Source organism: Colobus angolensis, unplaced genomic scaffold (assembly GCF_000951035.1).
Source record: "Colobus angolensis palliatus isolate OR3802 unplaced genomic scaffold, Cang.pa_1.0 Scaffold253, whole genome shotgun sequence".
Taxonomy (NCBI): domain Eukaryota; kingdom Metazoa; phylum Chordata; class Mammalia; order Primates; family Cercopithecidae; genus Colobus; species Colobus angolensis.
Genome location: NW_012115744.1, coordinates 1,172,650 through 1,186,424, shown reverse-complemented (window position 1 = coordinate 1,186,424; position 13,775 = coordinate 1,172,650). Strand labels below are relative to the sequence as shown.

Below are 13,775 nucleotides of genomic sequence, written 5' to 3'. Positions count from 1 at the left end.
AAGCCTGTGGCTGCAGCCACGATTGTCCCCAGGCAGGCTGAAGAGGACCTCACCTTACCCCAGGACTCTGCTATGACACCACCTCTGCCTCTGCAAGACACAGGCCCCACCTCAGGTCCAGAGCCTCTGGCTGTGGCCACCCCTCAGACCTTGCAGGCAGAAGCAGGCTGCACCCCAGGGACAGAGCCTGTGGCCACCATGGCTCAGCAGGAAGTAGGTGCGGCCTTAGGCCCCAGGCCAGCACCTGAGGAGAAGAATGCAGCCCTCTCTAGAGTCCCGGAGCCTGCAGCCTTGGACCAGGTCCAACAGGATGACCCACAGCCAGCTGCAGAAGCTGGGACACCTTGGCCCGCACAGGAAGATGCGGATTCGACTTTGGGCATGGAGGCCCTCTGTCTTCCCGAGCCTGCCTCTGGTGCTGGGGAGGAAGTAGCAGAAGCCCTTTCTAGGCCAGGATGGGAAGCATGTCTGGAAGCCCTAGTGCACACAGGTGATGGGGCTAAACCTGACTCACCCCAAAAGGAGACCCTGGAGGCTGAGAACCAGCAGGGAGGAGGCCTCAAGCCACTGGCACAGGAACATGGACCCGGGTCAGCACTTGAAGGTGCAGGGGAGGTCCCCGAGGCACCTCCTGCTGCCTGCCCTGAGGTCGGCCAGGCCTGGCTCCTGAGCCCAGCCAGGGAAGGAAGAGGCCTGAGTGGCAAGTCCACACTGGAACCCACGCTTCCCTCAGCTGTGGCCACAGAAGCCAGTCCGGACTCCTGCCCAGAATCTTCAGTAGGGACTGTGTCCAGGCTGGACAGAGGCTGCCCTGACGCGCCTGCCCCCACATCTGCACCAACCTCCCAGCAGCCGGAGCCTGTGCTGGGTCTGGGCAGTGTTGAGCGACCCCACAAAGCACCCAGTGTCTTTGGCCCCCTCTTGCTGCAGCCCCCCGAAAACCTTGGCGAGGGTCTGCCCAGCGCACCCCCGGACAGGCCCCTGGGCCCTGATCCTTCTGCTCCTGGTACCCTTGCTGTGGCAGCTCTACCCCCACTGGAGCCCCCAGCCCCCTGCCTGTGCCAGGACCTCCAGGAAGACTCCGTGGAAGAAGAGGAGCCCCCAGGCTCTCTGGGCCTCCCACCGCCCCAGGCAAGAGCCCAGCCTGCCGCTGCTGCTGTCTCAGGAACCACACAGCCTCTGGGGACTGGGCCGCGAGTCAGCCTCTTGCCTCACTCCCTGCTCCTCAGCCCCAAGGTGGCCTCCATGGATGCCAAAGACCTGGCCTTGCAGATCTCGCCACCTTGCCAAGTGCCTCCTCCCTCTGGGCCCCAGAACCCAGCTGGCCCTCAAGGGCTCTCAGCCCCCGAGCAGCAAGAGGACGAGGACAGCCTGGAGGAAGGTAAGGGAGAGGGTAGGATTGAAGTGCCCTGGGGCTTGGGTCAACTGGACTCCTCCTTAGAGCTGTCCTAGGCTGGAGGGCCTCTGAGGTGGTGGGGTGGGGGGCCCAGACCCCACAGCCACCGTGGGGAGCTGGCACTGCTTCCTCTGGCCCTGATGTGGCAGCAGGGCCAGGGTCCTGAACCCCCTTCCTCACCACCTAGAAGCAAAAGACCATCCTCACACCTCTCCCCTTCCCCAGACTCACCTCGGGCCCTGGGCTCGGGTCAGCATTCGGATAGCCACGGGGAGTCGTCAGCTGAGCTGGACGAGCAGGACATCTTGGCTCCTCAGACCGCACAGTGTCCAGCCCAGGTGCCCAGTCCAGGGAAGAGGGTGGGCCTCTGGGAGGGCCCCACATCCCACCCACGGATGCTCAGCCCTCACCTTTTCCCAGGCCCCAGCAGGCAGCAGTGAGGAGACCATCGCCAAAGCCAAGCAGAGTCGCAGTGAGAAGAAGGCCCGAAAGGTGGGCTGGTGGCTTCCCCTGGGACCTCGGGCCTGGGACCATCTGTGTGGGGAACATCCTTACCAAGACCCTCACACTCCATGGCTAATGAAATCCCATCCATCAGGGGGCCTTTGGATCCATGCCAGTAACCCACACACCTTCCCCTAAACAGTTGAGGCTGGAATGTCATGAGATGGCCCTTGTAGACTGAGGCTCACGGGGAGGGACCACCCACCAGCCCAAGGTCTTGGGGAAGTTGGCGGTGGAGACTTTGCCTTCCTGGGCACTGCGCTGCTCTCCTCCCCCGACGTGGGTCAACACCAGGTCTGAGCCCCCCTCTGCCCTCTACTCCCAGGCAATGTCAAAGCTGGGCTTGCGGCAGATTCAGGGAGTCACCAGGATCACCATCCAGAAGTCCAAGAACATCCTCTTTGTCATCGCCAAGCCTGATGTCTTCAAGAGCCCAGCCTCAGACACTTATGTGGTCTTTGGCGAGGCCAAGGTCTGGGTGGAGGCTGTGGTGGAATGGGGGGTCCGAGGGACGGGGGACAAGGGGGGTCACAGGCTCTACTGACCCAGCCGTCTTCCGTGTTGCAGATTGAGGACCTGTCCCAGCAAGTGCACAAAGCCGCAGCTGAGAAGTTTAAGGTGCCCTCAGAGCCCTCGGCCTTGGTCCCTGAGTCAGCACCCAGGCCCCGGGTGAGGCTGGAGTGCAAGGAAGAGGAAGAGGAGGAGGAGGAAGAGGTGAGGTGCAGGGGCTCCAGGACCTCTTGGGGGTTGTGGGAGGCGCTACACAGGGGCTCTGCCCCAGGGACCTCAAGCAGCTCCAGCCACTTCCCTGCTCTCCCACCCCTAGGTGGACGAGGCGGGGCTGGAACTGCGTGACATTGAGCTGGTGATGGCGCAGGCCAATGTGTCCAGGGCCAAGGCCGTGCGGGCTCTGAGAGACAACCACAGTGACATTGTCAACGCCATCATGGTGAGTGAGCACTGGCCCCTTTCCCTGCCCCTGAGCTGTCCCCAAGGGCCTCGAGGGGTCCTGATGTTGGCTCTATTGGGGGACGCTTCCCCCAACATGACTGTCTCTTTCTGCAGGAACTGACCATGTAGCCACTGACCAGAAGCTGGAGCCATCCTACACCTTCCCTCAGCTCTGCTACTCAATAAATCGGTGTCCCTCCATTGCCCTCTGGTGTCTCCTCCTCGCCCTCTGGAGTCCCATCATCACCATCTGGCATCCCTTCACTTCCCTCTGGTGTCCCCTCATCACCCTCTGGTGTCCCCTCATCACCCTCTGGTGTCCCCTCACAGCCCTCTGATGTCCCCTCATTACTCTGTGGTGTCCCTTCACTGGCCTCTGATGTCCCATTACTCTCTGGTGTCGCCTCATCGCCCTCTGGTGTCCCCTCACCACCCTCTGATGTCCCCTCATTACTCTCTGGTGTCCCCCTCGGCCCTCTGATGTCCTCTCATTACTCTCTGGTGTCCCCCTCGGCCCTCTGATGTCCTCTCATTACTCTGTGGTGTCCCCTCATTACTCTCTGGTGTCGCCTCACTGCCCTCTGATGTCCCCTCACCCCCCTCTGGTATCCCAATACTCTGTGGTGTCCCCTCACTCTCTGATGTCCCCTCATTACTCTCTGGTGGCCTCACCGCCCTCTGGTGTCCCCTTATTAGTCTGTGGTGTCCCCTCACCACCCTCTGGTGTCCCCTCATTACTCTGTGGTGTCCCCTCACCACCCTCTGATGTCCCCTTATTACTCTTGGTGTCACCTCATCACCCTCTGGTGTCACCTCATCACCCTCTGGTGTCCCCTCAATACTCTCTGGTGTCCCTTCACCGCCCTCAGGTGTCCCCTCAATACTCTGTGGTGTCCCCTCCTTGCCCTCTGGTGTGCTTGCCCTCATTACTCCCTGGTGTCCCCTCATTACTCTCTGGTGTCCATTCACCGCCCTCTGGTGTCCCCTCATCACCTTCTGATGTCCCCTCACTGCCCTCTGTCCCCTCATCACCTGATGTCCCCTCATCACTCTCTGATGTCCCCTTATCACTCTCTGGTGTCCCCTCATCACTCCCTGGTGTCCTCTCATCACTCTCTGATGTCCCCTCATCACTCTCTGGTGTCCCATCATCGCCCTCTGATGTCCCATTACTCCCTAGTGTCCCCTCATCACCCTCTGGTGTCTCCTCACCACCTTCTGGTGTCCCCTCACTGCCCTCTGATGTCCCATTACTCCCCGGTGTCCCCTCATCGCTCTCTGGTGTCCCCTCAATACTCTGGTGTCCCCTCATTACTCTGTGGTGTCCCCTCACCGCCCTCTGATGTCTCCTCACTGCCCTCTGATGTCCCATTACTCTCTGATGTCCCCTCATCGCTTTCTGGTGTCCCCTCACTGCCCTCTGATGTCCCCTCATTACTTTCTGATGTCCCCTCATCGCCCTCTGGTGTCCCCTCACTGCCCTCTGGTGTCCCCTGCATACTCTCTGGTGTCCCTTCACCACCCTCTGATGTCCCCTCAATACTCTGTTGTCCCCTCATCACCCTCTGATGCCCCCTCACTGCCCTCTGGTGCCCCTCATTACTCTCTGATGTCCCCTTATCACCTTCTGGTGTCCCCTCACAGCCCTCTGGTGTTCCCTCATCACCCTCTGGTGTCCCCTCATCACTCCCTGGTGTCCATTACTCCGTTTTCCCTCACTGCCCTCTGTTGTCCTGTCACCACCCTCTGATGTCCCTTCATTACCCTCTGGTGTCCCTTCATCTGCTCCATGTCCTCTACTCTTTGTACTAGCAAAGACCAGTGACTGCAGCATGGGGGGTCACATCTGGGATGGACCCTGGAGGGGCAGGCATGTGGTTCCTTTGACACTCCACACAGAAGGCCTATGCAAGGCCATGTTCAACCAGTGGGGTGGACGGGGGACACTGACCCTTCTGGCACAGGGTGGGCTCCGGTAGGGGGCAAGAGCCCAGGAGACTGTGTGGTTCATCCTCAGCCTCTCCTGATGCTTCCAGGGAATGTCCATTTTCTTTTTTTTTTTTTCTTTTTTTTGAGACGGAGTCTCGCTCTGTCGCCCAGGCTGGAGTGCAGTGGTGCGATCTGGGCTCACTGCAAGCTCCGCCCCCCAGGTTCACGCCATTCTCCTGCCTCAGCCTCCCGAGTAGCTGGGACTACAGGCGCCCGCCACCTCGCCTGGCTAGTTTTTTGTATTTTTTTTTTTAGTAGAGATGGGGTTTCACCGTGTTAGCCAGGATGGTCTCGATCTCCTGACCTTGTGTGATCCGCCCGTCTCGGCCTCCCACAGTGCTCGGATTACAGGCTTGAGCCACCGCGCCCGGCCAGAATGTCCATTTTCATAGAAACTTAGAGATAGTGTCAACAGTAAAGAGCCTGCCACCTGCCCTGGCCTGGGGTCCCATGAGTAAGCAGCTCTACAACAGCACAGTACAGCGGGAAAACTCACCCATAAAATGCTGACCAGGGCTGGCCACAGTGGCTTGTGCCTGTAATCCCAACACTTTGGGAGGCAGGTAGATCACAAAGTCAGGAGTTCGAGACCAGCCTGGCCAATATGGTGAAACCCCGTCTCTACTAAAAATATAAACATTAGCCAGGCGTGGTGGCAGGCACCTGTAGTCCCAGTTACTCAGGAGGCTGAGGCAGGAGAATCTCTTGAACCCAGGAGGTGGAGGTTGCAGTGAGCCAAAACCGCGCCAGTGCACGCCAGCCTGGGCAACAGAGTGAGACTCCGTCTTGAGAAAAACAAAAAACACTGACCACACCCCTTCCTGTCCAGAAGCTGTGATACCGCAAAAACCCATCCACCTCTTTAAGGAAGGTGCCTGAGATACTCCGGATTCTCTGGCTCGGCCTGGACAATCAGGGCGTCCATGGAGCCCCACAGGCTCTCCCTGCTCCCCCAAGCCTGGACCAGAGAAGCCCTGGGGCTTGACATGCAGCCCCTCTATCCAGCAAGGCCAGGCCCCCCGCCTGGGCAGGAGGGAGATGTGACAGCCAATCTCCTTCCCAGATGTCTGTCCCCTTGGGGGTCTCAGCAGGGGTGTGGCTGCTCTCCAGTGGAGGGAGAGGCCCAGGACAACCTGACCCAGGTCACCTCTCCTCCCCTTCCCATATCCAAGGAAAGTGTGCAAGGGCCCAAACGGTATAGGCAAGACCAAGGCCAACAGAGCTCACGGGACAGGGATGGAGACAGGACCACAATGAGGGAACAGGGAGGGTCAGCAGAGTTGCACACTGGCCTCTGAAGACCCAGCCCCCGGGCTCCAAGATGACCAGATCTCATATAGCATTTCTGTTCCATGGGGTAGTGCAGGCTGCTTAAGGAAAACACCTGCAGCACGGCTGGGGAGGAGAGGGGGGGAGGGGGACGGGAGGGGGGCAGTGCGGGGCACAGCCAGTGACCTTGAAGGATTTAGTGCACAGGGTGTCAAAGTGCCCCCAAACACACGCCACATGCTACCCCTGCTGCCCACGAAAGGCCTCAGAATGCTCGCTCCTGCCCCACATCCACGCTGCTCAAGTCCAAATGAAGTCCTTCCTGTGGCACAAGAGCCTGCTGCCTCCTCCACCACCACCTGAGTCCCAGGTACCGCAGGGCAGACGGGGACCCAGGGACAGAGACCAGAGCAGACACCCCTCCTGGCACCGATGGCTTTCACCCAACTGGATCAGAAACATGCTTGGCAACCAGAGATTAAATTATTCACATTGCAGTAAACTTTTTAAGGTCTCTGAGAGTTACAATAGGAACATCATGTGCAAAACTGACAGCTGTCCAAGGGCCCAGCCGACAGGACTGGCTCTCCCTGCCAGCTCGACCAGGCCCTCCCCGAGCGGGGACACGCTGCAGGGCTTGGCTGAGCCCTGGTGGACAAGGCAAAGAGCCTTCCACCCCGCACTGGGGCTCGTGTCCCTCGGCAGCTCCCTGCTCCTTCACAGTAGAGGACCTGGGCCACCTGGGGCCACCTGCGCCTGGAGCCTCTCCCTGGCCCCAACCAAGGGCTGACACGCAGGTCTGGGCAGCTCCTTCTGGGAAGGCCTACGATGACTGTGCAGAAGGTGTGGGTGCCCCGCCCATCCACTGCCCATCATGCTGAGTCCTGGTCCATGCTGCAGCCCAGCGCCTCAATGTCGCTGCTGATGTCTGAGATCATGCGGTCCCACTCATCCCCCTCTGAGGGCGCTGACCGGTCATCAGAGCTGCCCGTGGCCCTGTTCCCGTTGGTGGTGGAACTGGATGTAGTGCTCAGGGCCCGCCGGTGCCTGCCAAAGCTGTCGGTGATGATGCCGCGGCCATCCTTCACGCCAATGGTCTCCAGGAAGTTCTCGAAGTGCTGACTGTCCTTCTCAGGGATGAAGGGCCTCAGACCTGCAGACACACAACACCCAGCATGGCACCTCCAGTTCGGCTCAGCCCACTCAGCTCTTCTCTCAGGGCTCAAAGCCCCCTGACAGAGCCACAGCTGCCCCTGGTGCATGGCCTTGGGGACCCTGATGCCATGCTCACTGCATCTGGCATCCTGGTTGAAATCATGCTTCCGGGGGCCAGACAGTTTGGCTAAAACCTCAACTCTGACAGGCACTGCTGCTGGCCCTGAGAGCTTACTGCCTCTGCCACAAGCACACTCCATGGCCTAAAGGCACCAGCACAGGCCAAAAACCTGTGGTCTCCTCTCATTCTCTGTCAGTCCTCACAAAGCCCTCATTTTACAGTAGGGAAAGCGGAGGCCCAGAGCAGTCCTCGAAGCCGCCTGCTGGCACCTGGCAACAAGGGTGCAGTCCTCAGAGGCAGGCCTCATGCCAAAGGCCACTGTTTCCCTGCCATGGCCTGGGTGGCTGCCCCAACTCAGAGGGCTGCCCTCTTATGCGGGAAGCCTAGTGTGTCTCTCAGAATCTCCACTCCCTGCTGTGGAGGGACAGACAGAGTCCCATGCCAGGAGGCGACACAGGACGCAGCACAGAAGGGGTGGGCACTGCTTAGACAGAACCTGTTGTACAGACAGGCTGCCCCAGCCTGCAGCCCTTCATGCTTCTAAGAGCAGGAAGCCCTGGGTAGGCAGTCCATGCTTGCCACTGCCGGATCGGTACAATGGTAACAAACTCACCTTCCTTGGTTTGCGGGGAAAACAGGCCCAGGACCCAGAAGCCTTCAACTAGCTACTAGCAACAAACTACTGCCAACTTGCTGTGTTCTAAGTGTCGGCAGAGGGAAACCACAGCTAAGTCACCGTCCCTGAGAGGTGTGGGGCCAACATCCAACTCTGCTGCTCAGACCACACAGCCCTCTAGCTGCACTGACCTAATGTGCTGAGCTTTTTGGGGGGTCTTGGCAAACGCTGGTCCTTCCGCCTTGAAGTCTTACACATTCACCAAAACCCATGCGTCCCTGGCTCCTCCAGCACTCTTCTCCTAAATCTCAGGGTTGTGTTCACTCCCAGCCCTGCTCCTGGGAGATCTCTGCTGCTTCCTGGCAGGACCCACCCAGCTCAGCCTGAGTTCCCAGGAGAATGAAGGCCTGTCGGTGGGCCCCCAACAGTCCCTGGGAAAAGCCCTTCTGACTAATCACAGCAGATTCCCCGATCTCTGGACTGTGCTCTCATGACCATCTCTGGTTCAAATCTGCCATCCCTGATGGAGCCCCTGCTGCACCCACTGAGGGGTCCGTGTGCACATTCCCAGGAGGGGTCAGCCTCCCCAAGCCAGGTCTGGACAAGCCACCCTCTTTCCGGGGCCCACTCACCAAGCAGCAGGAACTTGCGGCTGTCCCCGTAGAGCTGCCGCAGGTTGATGCAGAACTCGTGGATAGAGGCCCCATTGCGGTACTCGTGCAGCAGTGCTGCGAACTGCTGGATCTCCTGCGACGACAGCTTGGTGCGCAGCTGCAAGAGAGCAGAGCCAGGTGCAGGGCTGGGCACAGTGGGCAAGAGTCGGCAGTCGGGCCCACCCTGCGACAGCCACTAACCCCAGCCAGAGCACCAGCTGTCTCTGGCTTCACCTCTGCACAGGCTGGGGCATCCGAATGCCCACAATGTGTCCCCATCCTATCAGGCCTGGCACGGGGCCCACCCAGAAGAGACCAAGGCACCCGGGCAGCTCCACTCTCCTGAGCTGGAACACAGAGTGCATGGGAGGGACAGGAGCCAGCAAGGCAGGGTGGAAGTTGGCAACCTGGTACCAGGCCAATGCCTGTGCCCTCAGGCTACACACAGGCAGATTAGGAAGACTTGAGTTTTCTATGACAGAACTATATAAGACGGGAAGGATGAAAGTGTCTGGCCATGTAGCCTTGCAGAGGCCACCGTTCCCTCCCCTCCCCCAGGACCCAAGCACAGGCCGGCAGTCCAGTCCTGATGGCCATAGCATCCCCAACTCAGCCCCACTGACTCATGCTCTCCTAGACTATCCCCGGGAAAAGGCAGTGATGTCAGTAAAATTGACCACCAGTGCTAGGCACTGCTCCTCCTCCTCCTCCCCTTCTTCTCTGCATCCACCCTAGGGCACCCCCTCCCTCAAGCAACCCAGCGCCCCTGCAGCAGAGGCCTACTGTCAGCATGTAGTCCTGCAGCAGCTCAGTGGCGCTGGCGCTCAGCTCACTCTCACTGATGGTCTTGCCGTGGGGTGACGCACCACCCACATCCACGGACTCAGGGAAGCAGCTGCGGAAGAACGTGGTATGTGAGCGGTGGCTTCCCTGACCCTCCGTCCCACACACGTTTCAGGAAACCTAGTCCATGCTGTGTGTGTGGGTCACTGTCCCTGAACAGAGGAATGTGAGTGATGATGGTAAGAGGAGAGCTGGCTGAGGTGCAGGGTGGTCAGCTTGGCCCGGTCCTGGGGCTCCCCGGGGGTGTGGCTCTGAGGTGGGCTCTGAGTGAAGGGAGGGAGTACATAGGTCAAGGTGGTGGGCAGCATTGTTGGGAGGGGGAAGCGAAAGGCTCGGAGGCAGGAGCCGGGGTTGTGGGGTGGCAGGAATGGAGAGCACCAGTGGGCTGAAGTATTACAGAGGCCCAGGCAGTGGCAGATACGGGCTGGAAGGCCAGCGCCTCGGCAGGCTTGGACAGGGGAACACCTCCATCCAACATGCCTATTATAAGCTCACTCTTGGGAAGCCATGGGAAGGTGGGCAGGGAGAGACCAGAGGGACAGCAAGGGCTCTAGAAGTCTATGAGGAGAGGGCGGCCAGTCAGCCTCAACCATTCACTAAGCTGGGGACAGTGGGTCTGGGGATGGCTTAGCGAGGGTGGGCTGAGATGGGGGCGCCGACTGGCTGCAGCCTGGACAACACTGGGCAATGCACTTGGTGCGTGTCCCACCGCACGGCTTGGTGGCATGTGCACTCACAAAGTGCTGGCTTCCACCTCGTAGGTCTCCTTAATGTCCACTTTTGTAGAAGAGTCATCTGTAAGGAAGATGCAGAAAACTAAGATGACTTTCAGGGACATGGTGGGGAGGCATTTTGAGTCCAGCCCACTGCTGTATTTACAGGAGACAGCGGCAGCCCTGGCCTTCAGGGACCCTGCTGTCCTTCATCAAGCTGCCCACACTCTGGAATGTGCTGTGTGCCTCAGGGCAGGGGCCCCCAGACTTGAGCCCACATACACCCCTCCTGGGGATCCTGGCAAATGCAAATCCTGCTGCAGGCTGGGCTGAAGTTCACATTTACCCATGGCCAGAGTCAACAAAAGCTGTCTTTGAGGTATCACTCATGTGCCACGCAGGGTTACTGGGGCTTTGTCTCCTTTAACCCAGGCACATATCACCCCTGTCTTCACTTGTAGACAAGGAAGTCAGTCAAAGAGATTACACAACTTGGCCCAGGTCACGCAGCAGAAACCACAGTCAGAGCCGGGCAGTCTGACTCCCCATCTGAACCCAATGAAGCCACAGGATTCCTGAGACCCTCAGACCAGCAAAGGGTCAACACTGAGCAACTACATTCAACAAATGACATTAGGTCTGCGTGACACAGACTGTAATTTGCTATTCCAAACCTGAGGAAGGCACATTTCCACATGAGCGCAGGCAGTGAGTGAAAGCTTTGTGAGTGAGGCAGGTGAGTGTTGCGGAGAGGGTAAGATTTTAAATGGGAGCAGAGGGGGAGGCTGGGAGATAAAAGGGACATTTCTGGCACTAGGAACAAGGTAAGTATGGAGAGCAGAATAATGACCCCCCAAAGATGTCCACATCCTAATCCCTGGAATTGGTGAATATGTTACCAATTTCAAAGGGGAATAAAGGATGCTAATCCGCTGACCTTGAAATAGGGAGATGACCCTGGAGAATTTGGGTGGGCTCAATGTGATTGCAAGAGTCCTGAAATGCAGAGGAAGCTGAGAGTCAAAGGAAGATGTGACTGTGGAAGATGTCACGTGGCTGGCTGTGAAGACAGAGGAAGGGCCATGAGCCAAAGCATGCAGCCGCCTCTAGGAGCTGGAAAGACAAGGAAATGGCTTCTCTGGAGCCTCCAGAAGGAACCAGCCCTGTGGACACCTCAACTTTAGCCCAGTGGGACCCACATTGGACTCTTAATGTATAGAATTATAAAAGAATATATTTCTGCTGTTTATGCTGCGATGTTTTGGCATAGCTGGAGTAGAGAGAACACAGCAAGCAATACTCCAAGGCAGAAATAAGCAGAGAATGCATGCCTGTGCGTATGGGTGTGCATAATGTGTGCACATCTGTGTGTGGATCCCAAGGGGAGGTCTTGGGAAAGGCTGGCAGGGGAAGAAGCCCACTTCAGCAGCCCTCAGTAGTGGTGTTACATGATGTGTTTACTTTGTGAAAATTCATTCAACTGTACATGTATGACTTGTGTGCTTCTCAGTAAAAAAAATTATTAAAGGAAAAAAAAGGCCCTTTGGGAATTTTAAAGCACAAGGGCTAAACCAATCACACTGGAACTGAATGGCAGTTTGATAAATCGTCTGCTACTCATATGGTACATTCCTCTGGATATGCTGTTGACTTCTAAGCCTCCACTTCCCCATCTCTAAAATGGGGATGAAGACTGCACCTAACTCACTGGGTCACTGAGGACTAAATGAGATGGAGAGCATGCCTGAGAGCTCAGCAGCTGTCCTCTCTGCAGCTGCTGTGCCAACACAGGGCGTAAGGTGCCCACAAAGGGCTCTGGCACCAGCAGCAAGAAAGGGAGAGAGGAGGCACTGAGGAGCAGCCCTCACACCGGCACAGGCTTCCCCAGGGTTCTCCACCATTTACTCTCTTCACTGAGATGTGTGTTACTGGGGAAAGGGTAGAGGGCTGGGACTTATCTCCATAAAAAGAAGAAATTGCACTCAACAAGCCACACTGTTTCCAACAGCTTTTTTTTTTTTTGGTATTTTTAGGAAAGACGGGGTTTCTCCATGTTGGTCAGGCTGGTCTCGAACTCCCGACCTCAGGTGATCTGCCCACCGCAGCCTCCCAAAGTGCTGGGATTACAGGCGTGAGCCACCACACCCGGCATCCAACAGCTTTTTATGCGCCTGATTTATGTAAACCATTAATCCTCAATAAGTAATACATCTGAAAAACAGATGATGTTTTTGAAGACTTAACTCAAGTGAGCTTGCCGATGAAGTGTTTTCAATGGACTAACAGACTCCTGAAAATGCTGTGTGGGTCATGCAGGAGGAGGCAGCTCTGGGGTGCCTTCGATTCTTCCCCATCTGCCACTGCTCCACCACTGCCAGCTGACCTCCCAGGCAGCCTGAGCAGCTTCCCATGGGTCTGGCCATGGTCCTGGAAGGAGTTTCACATTAAGAGTATGCCATGGCCCCGGCATACCAAAAAGGAGGCTCCCCAGATCCACTCTCAGCCTCCCCAATTCCATCACAGGCCCCAATGCTAGCAGCCTTCTCCAGGCTCTTTGTTCTGAGTTAAATGAAGTGACTTTAGCCACAAGTGGTTCCAAAGAAGTGTTCAAAGACCCCAAATGTATTCCAGGAAGCCATCGTGCTGACCTGGTGCAACCCGCTCAAGGACAGGTGACATTTCTGCCTTGATGAAACCCTATGGGCTAATGTGAACAGCAAAGTCTGGGAACAAAAGGCCACCATGTCACGGCAGTAACTGCGCTATTCCAGGAGTAACTCATGGGGAGCTGGGGGCCACTGCAGTAGCCCCTTCTGTCCCTGCTCCCACCCGCTGCCCACTCTCACTCAACATACCGCTGTGCAGGGACAGGTGGTGGGTGGGGGTGGAGGCCCCATCAAATATCGCTCTGTCCAGAAAGTCAATGGTGGACTCCGTGTAAACAACCTGGAAGACCTGGCCTAGCAGACAGCAAAGCTCCTCGGCAGCAACCTGCAGTGGGGGACAGCAGCTGCTCAGTCAGTCTGGCTGGAGACTGCGCCTTCCCAAGCAGCTTCCAGGATACCTGGGGCAGCCCAGATGCTCAAGCAACATGAATGAAGATCGGATGCCAGAATGTGTCCCTCTGCCTTTCACTTACCCAAAGGGGTGTCAAAAGGGAGACCTAGCCAACTGCCCCAGGACTCCACATCTAGGACTGCCACATGGCCCAGGGGTGGTTTTGCAAATGTGAGAGGACTGTGCAGGGCACAAGTGTTAGCTGCCAGCCCTACGTCCTCTTTCCATTAACCTGACCTGTCAACACCCTCACAACCCTATCCCAGCCCAGGAAAGAGGTGAGAGAAGATACCATCAGTATCACAGCCCACCTGGAGGCGTTTCTAACAGCTATAAAACAGTTTTATAACAGTGTGCTGTCTAAAGCAGAGGCTCTCAACTGGGGCAATTTTTGTACCCCTCCTAGGGGACATGTAGCAATATCTGGAGATATTTTCAGCTGTCACAAGGGGAGAAGCTGGGATGCTGCTCAGCACCCCACAATGTACAGGGCAGCCTCCCACAGTGG

At 57.5% G+C, this 13,775-nt stretch overlaps 2 protein-coding genes and 1 pseudogene across 2 annotated transcripts in view; 2 read left to right on the top strand and 1 right to left on the bottom strand.

The window, feature by feature from the left end:
• Positions 1 to 3,049, top strand: part of NACAD (NAC alpha domain containing) — a 9,274-nt gene extending 6,225 nt beyond the window's left edge. The window contains exons 5-11 of the mRNA XM_011946805.1: positions 33 to 1,381; positions 1,622 to 1,734; positions 1,817 to 1,888; positions 2,226 to 2,372; positions 2,468 to 2,614; positions 2,727 to 2,849; positions 2,966 to 3,049. Of these exons, the coding sequence (XP_011802195.1) occupies positions 33 to 1,381; positions 1,622 to 1,734; positions 1,817 to 1,888; positions 2,226 to 2,372; positions 2,468 to 2,614; positions 2,727 to 2,849; positions 2,966 to 2,980 (1,966 nt within the window). The 3' untranslated portion in view covers positions 2,981 to 3,049. The remainder of the gene's footprint in view (positions 1 to 32; positions 1,382 to 1,621; positions 1,735 to 1,816; positions 1,889 to 2,225; positions 2,373 to 2,467; positions 2,615 to 2,726; positions 2,850 to 2,965) is intronic.
• Positions 3,050 to 3,122: 73 nt separating this feature from the next.
• On the top strand, positions 3,123 to 5,825 carry LOC105515087 (annotated as a pseudogene).
• Positions 5,826 to 6,570: 745 nt separating this feature from the next.
• The window catches only part of CCM2 (cerebral cavernous malformation 2), a 52,891-nt gene continuing 45,686 nt past the window's right edge, over positions 6,571 to 13,775 (bottom strand). Inside the window, exons 6-10 of the mRNA XM_011946784.1 lie at positions 13,066 to 13,201; positions 10,235 to 10,292; positions 9,438 to 9,549; positions 8,634 to 8,772; positions 6,571 to 7,262 (exon numbers count right to left, since the gene is read on the bottom strand). Of these exons, the coding sequence (XP_011802174.1) occupies positions 6,982 to 7,262; positions 8,634 to 8,772; positions 9,438 to 9,549; positions 10,235 to 10,292; positions 13,066 to 13,201 (726 nt within the window). The 3' untranslated portion in view covers positions 6,571 to 6,981. The remainder of the gene's footprint in view (positions 7,263 to 8,633; positions 8,773 to 9,437; positions 9,550 to 10,234; positions 10,293 to 13,065; positions 13,202 to 13,775) is intronic.